This window comes from Alexandromys fortis, unplaced genomic scaffold (assembly GCF_014885135.2).
Source record: "Alexandromys fortis isolate MF-2015 unplaced genomic scaffold, M_Fortis_MF-2015_v1.1 scaffold_70, whole genome shotgun sequence".
NCBI lineage: Eukaryota > Metazoa > Chordata > Mammalia > Rodentia > Cricetidae > Alexandromys > Alexandromys fortis.
Window position 1 is genome coordinate 533,297 of NW_026067955.1, and position 7,350 is coordinate 540,646.

The 7,350-nt window shown below is 54.7% G+C and overlaps 1 protein-coding gene across 2 annotated transcripts; it reads left to right on the forward strand.

The window, feature by feature from the left end:
• The first annotated feature begins 592 nt into the window (after positions 1–592).
• Positions 593–7,122, forward strand: Ulk3 (unc-51 like kinase 3). Of its 2 annotated transcripts, none has more exons than XM_050152063.1 (16): positions 593–825; positions 1,465–1,605; positions 1,689–1,809; positions 2,280–2,384; positions 3,061–3,204; positions 3,404–3,486; positions 3,911–4,066; positions 4,237–4,342; positions 4,532–4,572; positions 4,824–4,926; positions 5,050–5,114; positions 5,199–5,274; positions 5,348–5,385; positions 5,717–5,764; positions 5,885–5,951; positions 6,045–7,122. In XM_050152063.1, the coding sequence occupies exons 1-16, from the start codon at positions 724–726 to the stop codon at positions 6,059–6,061; spliced, it is 1,413 nt and encodes a 470-aa protein (XP_050008020.1). In that variant the 5' UTR covers positions 593–723; the 3' UTR covers positions 6,062–7,122. The 2 variants fall into 2 exon arrangements, with proteins under 2 accessions (XP_050008020.1, XP_050008019.1); XM_050152062.1 differs by having other exon boundaries at positions 594–825; positions 5,345–5,385.
• The last annotated feature ends 228 nt before the right edge of the window (positions 7,123–7,350 follow it).

Consider the following 7,350-nt stretch of genomic DNA (forward strand, 5'->3'; position numbering starts at 1 on the left):
CTCAGTTCTGAGGAGGAACGCCCTCCAACACTGAAAGGCATGAGGGAGGACCCTGGCAATGGCAACTTGACTTCTTCCAAAGACATTTTTAAAAAATTATTTTTAGCCAGGCATGATGGCACACATTTTAGTCCCAGCCACTGGGAAGGCAGAGGCAGGCAGATCTCTTGCATTCAAGGCCAACCTGGTCCACACAGTGAGTTACAGGACAGCCAGAGTTACACAGAGAAACGCTGTCTCAAAAATCAGTTTTTAATATTCTATTGTGTGTGTTGTGTGCGTGCCAGAGCGCTTGTAGTGTGGATCAGAGAACTTGCTGGGGTCCTCCTTCACCCACGGCGGCCCAGGGATCTCATCCCACTGCTTCTGGTCGTGGAGGGCAGAAGGCCAGGGTCTTCCTCCCGCCCCCAACGCGGGTGGTCTCTAGGATGCTGTGTGCTGAGAGAGGCTTTTCCACGTGATAGTGTCCTCAATCCTCGACCCACTTGGCTACGCCCACTAAGCCCAGTGTCTGAAATCCGGCCTGGCAGTCTTTGGCAGAAGGTGTCACCCAGCCCGCGGCAGGCTGGGCGGAGCTTCGGAGGGGAGGTGTCGAGCTGCGCTTCCGGCGGGCGGCGCTGGGGCCGTGCGGAGTCCCGCCCCGCCGCCCCTCGAGCGCCCCCGACTTCGCCTCTGGCCGGAACCTGCGCCCCGAACCAGGAAGCACCTGGCGGCGGGCGCGGGATGGCTGGGCCTGGCTGGGGTCTTCCTCGGCTGGACGGTTTCATCCTTACCGAGCGCCTGGGCAGTGGCACATACGCCACCGTGTACAAGGCCTACGCCAAGGTGGGTGTGGGCGGGCCGTGCCCGAGGTGTCCCGGCGCCGGGCACCTGGCTCCTGTGCCCGCCAGCCCCGAGCAAGTGCGGCTGGGTGACTGGCCGGCCGGAGCAGGAGAGAGGCGGCCGCCTGACGCCTGGCGAGTGGAAGAGGCTGGGGCTGGCCGCCCCTCTTAGGTTTAAAAACAAACACACGCCGGTTTGCTCTGGAAGGGCGGGCAAAGACCTAAGGGAACCTCGGTGTCAGTGGCTGAGGAACCGACTCTGCACGGAAGTCGCTTTAGGGGCTGGGAGGAGTCTGAGACCAGACTCCCGGGAGGCAGGACCAGTTAGAAGGCTGAGTGGCCAGTTCTAACAACCTTGACTTTTTTTTTTTTTTTTTTTTTTTTTTTTTTTTTTGCCGCCGCTCCAGAATGTACTGCTGTAGGTTAGAAACAGGGATTTGGAGAACACTTGCTGGGTTGGGAAGCCAGGATTCCAGAATCTGGGTGCCTCATTGGGAAGGGGAAGCTGGGAAACTTGGAGGCCTGTGGAGAGTGAATAGACCCAGACCCAGATAGGGGGAAGGTTGCAGAGGGACCCAGAGCCCTCTCTAGCCCATGGGGCAGGTTCCCCCAAGACAGAGACCTCAAATTTCCTGTCCTACAGAAGGATACTCGGGAGGTGGTAGCCATAAAATGCGTGGCCAAGAAAAGTCTCAACAAGGCATCTGTGGAAAACCTCCTGACTGAGATTGAGATCCTCAAGGGCATCCGGCACCCCCATATCGTGCAGCTGAAAGACTTCCAGGTGCGAGCCTGGGGCGGGGCTCCCTCCTAAGGAGGCTGGAGGGGGGACACTGCCTACAGCTGCCTCTTTACTTCCAACCACAGTGGGACAATGACAACATCTACCTCATCATGGAGTTCTGCGCAGGGGGTGACCTCTCTCGCTTCATCCACACCCGCAGGATCCTACCTGAGAAGGTGGCTCGTGTTTTCATGCAACAGCTGGGTAAAAGCCAACGGCCCGCCCTGTGTTCTCTTCCCCCCCACACCCCAGGGCTTCGCAGTATCCCATGTCTGTGTCCTACCGTATGTGGGGAGTTCTTCCACATGTAGAACATGATGTAAGAACCTTGTAGACTCTTCCAGGGTCCAGTAGGTGGAACCCAAGTGCTTTAGTGAGGAAGAATGCAAAAGGACTTGGGCTTTTCAGGAGGCTCCTAGAAGCGGGGAGGGCGGTGTCTTATGAAGGGTACAAAGAGCAGGCCTTTGGGGAAGTGTTTAGTGGTGGCAGTAGTTCCAGGTGATGGCGGTGCATGCCTTTAAAAAGTGACAGGAGTCTGGTGCTTCCTTGTATCCTGCAGTCCAGCTAGGACAAACAACAGTAATGCCTCAGGAAGAGGGTAAATGGAAGCCTGGGGCAGGGAGAGGCAGGTGGGAACTAGACTCTGACTAATTTTCATGGGGCCTGCTCCCCAGCTAGTGCCCTGAAGTTCCTGCATGAACGAAACATCTCTCATCTGGATCTGAAGCCCCAGAACATTCTGCTGAGCTCTTTGGAGAAGCCCCATCTGAAACTGGCAGGTCTGAGTCGGGAACGGCAGGGTAATGGTGTAGAGTGGGTGAACCGTGAGCCCCTTGTTGGGCTCCCTCAGCACCCTCATCCCCTGGGGTCCCTGTCTTCAGTCATTGGTGGCAGGTCAGGTTTGAGCCTGTCACCAAAAGGTAGCGCCTGTTATCAGGCTGCACACACTTAAGTCCCGCAGTGCTGTGGATGGAGTTAGGGATCACTCTGGGTCAGAGATGGAGCTCAGTCTGGCAATAATGCCGGTGTGTGACCAGCATCCAGGATCAGTCTGTGAGTAGGGACCCAACTTAATCTGTCATTAGGATTAGGGCTCAGTCTGGACACCTGAGGAGAATATGGCCCTGGAAGGGTGGTTGTGGCCTCTGATACGATTTGAAAAAGAATGGACTTGGGTTTGGAGGCCAGAGAACATGCTTAGTCCTGGGAGGAGGGGCAGGAGGGCTTTCAGTGCACGTGGTGTTTTGAGATGGGCTTCTTAGGAAGATGGTGCTTAAAAGGCTATGTGCCGCGAGGAGGGTTTCCACCCCAGAGTGACTTAGGTGGAGTGCTGTGGGTCATAGCACAGGGGAGGAGACAGGAGCAGTCCTGGTGAGTCTAGGGTGGGGAGGAGCTCTGACTAGAGTTACAGTAGCAGCTGGGATTTGAGCCCTGTGCCTGGCCTCTTGCCTGCAGACTTTGGCTTTGCACAGCACATGTCCCCACGAGACGAGAAGCATGTGCTGCGTGGCTCCCCACTCTACATGGCTCCTGAGATGGTGTGTCAGCGGCAGTATGATGCTCGTGTGGACCTCTGGTCTGTGGGGGTCATCCTGTATGGTGAGACCTTTGTTCCCTTGCTCTCCACCCTGCTTACTCTGTACTTGGGCAAGGCTTCTCTGGGCCCCTCCTGGGTTCTGATGAAAACTGGAGGCCCCAGGGCTCTCTACTCCAAGGGATTTTGGTTCCCTTCCCAGGGATGAGCGAGGCAAAACTTAACCCTGTTTCCTTCCAGCCTCCCCTCTGCCTTTTTCCACAGAAGCCCTCTTTGGACAGCCTCCTTTTGCCTCCAGATCGTTCTCAGAGCTAGAAGAAAAGATTCGCAGCAATCGGGTTATTGAGGTGCGTCTTGCAGGGTCGTGGCATCCTCTGGGGATTGAGGGATTCAAGGCCCTAGGTTTTTATTCCTTTGGTGCAGACTGCAGTCTAGGCTCCAGGCCTTTCATGGTGGTGGGACATGCTCTACAGTGGAAGCCTCGGATCTGGTCCATTCCTAAGGATCCAGGTCAGCCGCAGCAGGCAACCAATGGGGCAAAGGCCATGATGGAGCCAAGTCCAGTCTTCCCATAGAACTGGGGTGGTGGCAAATTCCCATTTGATAGGACCCTGGTAAAGGATATGTGGCTCTCTTCCTGCTCATCACCACCTGCGTGTTCTCCTCAAGTCTCAGATAGCCCATCTCCAAATATGTACCCCTTACGGGAGTTCCTAAGGAGCCTCGGGCTTTGGACTCAGTGTCATGTGTCCCTGCCATATTCCTCTGCAGCTCCCCCTTCGGCCCCAACTCTCCCTAGACTGCCGTGACCTGCTGCAGCGACTTCTAGAGCGGGATCCCAGCCATCGGATCTCCTTCAAGGACTTCTTTGCCCACCCCTGGGTGGACTTGGAGCACATGCCCAGTGGGGAGAGCCTGGCGCGGGCAGTAAGCAGACCAATGGGGATGAGGTGGGCTGGGTCTCATTTACCTACTGTGGTGGTGAAATGTCTCATAGAAGCTGAGCTGGTGGCCACAAGGCAGGTGGGATTCTGACTGGTGCTGGTAGGTGTGGCATTGGGAAGTTAGGTCTGACCGCTGATCCTCCCCTCCCCCAGACAGCCCTTGTGGTGGAGGCTGTGAAGAAGGACCAGGAGGGGGACGCTGCCACAGCGCTGTCACTCTACTGCAAGGCTCTGGACTTCTTTGTACCTGCCCTGCACTGTGAGGCCCAGACCGTTCCTATGACCTGGGTGCAGAAGGGGCAGGAGTGGGGTCAGGCTCCCCATTCAGGACCTTAGGGGAGACAATGCAGACGATAAACTTGGAGCTGATATCTGAGGATTGCAGAGGGCTGACTGTGGGCGGGGATTCCCAGACAGAGTCCTCATATGAACCCTTCACCTTCCACAGACGAAGTGGATGCCCAGCGGAAGGAGGCCATTAAGGCCAAGGTAGGGTGATCTCCCCAGGAGGAAATGGATGGACATGGAAGAAGAGGACCCAGAGATCACAAATCTCTGACAGATGGCGCTCAGATTTGGAACCTCCTCTGTCACAGGATAGGGCTGGGGGAAGGATTAGGTCAGGCTAGCGTGTTTGATGTCTGACCTGGTTAGTGTGAGGCAGTCACTGAGGACCAGAGACAAATTTGGAGGTGGGTGCTGGCTGAGGGGACAGCCCTCAGCCCCTTATTCTCCTACAGGTGGGGCAGTACGTGTCCCGGGCAGAGGAGCTCAAAGCCATCGTCTCCTCCTCTAACCAGGCCCTGCTAAGGCAGGGCACATCTGTCCAAGGCCTGCTGCGAGGTAGGCTTCAGTTCCTGGACCATGCACGAGTCCTGGCAGCCCCACTCCATCTTGACAAGGAAACTGAGGTAGGAGAAAACAACAGGCTGCTCCCTTCACTGTGAGCCTTTCCTCTCACATCAGAGATGGCCCGTGACAAGCCTCGCCTCCTTGCTGCCCTGGAAGTGGCCTCAGCTGCCATGGCCAAGGTTTGTTTCCTTGGGAGGGGCGCAGGTGGGTTGGAAGGAAACCAAGGCACAACATGGAATAATGTGATGTCCCTCTGTCTGTAGGAGGAAGCTGGCAAGGAGCAGGATGCCCTTGACCTGTACCAGCACAGCCTTGGGGAACTGCTACTGCTATTGGCAGGTAAGGCCGCAGCCTGCTTCTGCCCCTGCCTCTGGCTGCCCTGTCCTCACCATCTTTGCTCTCTTTACAGCAGAAGCCCAGGGCCGAAGGCGGGAACTCCTTCACACTGAGGTACTCAGTGGGTGTGGGAGTAGAGTGTCTTCTTCTCCTTTTACCCAGCTGTGTCTGTGGGACCTCTTTAGACTACGTATGGAATTAATTCCCCTGCTCTCGGGTGTTTCAAGACCAGAGTGCAGGCCTCAGAATAGTGAAGTCAGTGACCCAGGACTTTGGTGCCTGGGTAAACCAAAAGTCTGTTGGGCTCCTGCAGCAGGGCAGGTTTCCTGAAGGAGGGAGCAAAGTAGAGGATCAGAGACAAGGCAGAGGACTCCAGAGAGCACCAAGGGTGAAGAAGCATTTGATTTGAAGCCTGCTCACTTCTAGGCGTGCCTTCTCTTGGCAGGTTCAGAACCTCATGGCTCGAGCTGAATACCTGAAAGAGCAGATCAAGGTGGGCATGGATGAGCCACACTGGGCAGTGGGCTGTGGGTTCCTCTTTGTGGTTGTGTGTGCACTGTGGCTTCTGAGTCTAGCTGTCTGCCTTACCCCTGCCATGCTTTACGTCCCACAGATAAGGGAATCTCACTGGGATGCAGCGACTCTGGACAAAGAGGGACTGTCGGAGTCTGTCCGTAGCTGTGAGTCGTGCCCTGGGGTCTGACAGCCCATAACAGGGTCCTGCCTCCCTTGCCACAGACCCAAGCCTGACGTTTCCCTTTCCCCTCCCTCAGCTTGTACACTACAATGACACCAGAAGGACTAGTGGATGGGACACAAGCCTGAGAGAAGCCGTTTACCAGCCCAGGTTCACACCCGTGCACCTGAGGCCTCCCTGGATGAACACCTCCAAGATGCCCTCATCCTAGTTCCCAGTGTTCATCTGAGTGCTCTCCACCCCTGGGGATCTGGTGGCCAGGTGTACTGAACTCTGGGAGGATTACCTTAATATGACATTGTTATTAGGTGACTGTTGGCCTCAGGATATCATCACACTGTATTCTGCTCTGCAAAGAGGACATCATGCCTCTTGAGGGCACCTCTCTTCTTTCCCTGCTACCGGGCAGCTGCTGTACCTGGGCCAACCCTTCCTGGGAACCTTTTTTCTAGCCCTGCTCCCTTCTTGCACTGGAATAGGACCCTCCAGTACCCCTCAGGGACTACCTACCCTACAGAATGCAATCAGCCCTGCAGAACTCTCCAGTCTTTCCGGGAGCACACGCCTGCCGTCCTTTTCAGTACTTTAAGACAATCCTTCATGCATGAAAGTCATGTCCTTTGTAGAGGTGGGGTACATGTGAGAATTCCAGGACTATCCCTGCCTTGGCATAGAGGAGGGGATCCTCATGGGGAACATGCCACCCTAGCCGTATAGTGGGCCCTGTGCTAGAGCAGGGGGTTGACTGGGCCAGGGTCTTCTCTTTTGTCCTGTTAAGCCATGGATACCTCCACAGTTTATAGCTTATGTGAGCCAGAGATGAATTTACATACCTGGAATTATTGGAGGGTTTCTTTTTATTGCCCCCCCCAAATCATCTTGTTTTAAATTTTTGTGTTGAAGGCTGATTTTGAATAAGGAACAGGGGAGCTGTTCTGCATCAAATAACCCCAAATCACAAGCAGTGAGAGTTTCTTTTTTTATTTGTGTGGGGGGAGCAGGGGTTATTTCTAAAGTCATAATGTTGGTGATTTCTAATCAACTTGCCCTTAACTGCCTCCGTAGGGCAAAGTGGAGCATCCTCCTTGCCAGAGGCTAGGTGTATGTAAAGAATGCAGTTCGTTGTTTCTCTATTAAATTATTTTCTGTACTTATACATCTCTTCTTGCCTTGAAAAAATAGGTGAAGCTGGGCCGTGGTGGCGCACGCCTTTAATCCTAGCACTCGGGAGGCAGAGACAGGCAGATCGCTGTGAGTTCGAGGCCAGCCTGGTCTACAAGAACTAATTCCAGGACAGGCTCCAAAACTACAGAGAAACCCTGTCTCAAAAAACCAAAAAAAAAAAAAAGAAAAAAGGAAAGAAAAAGAAAAAAAAAAGTGAA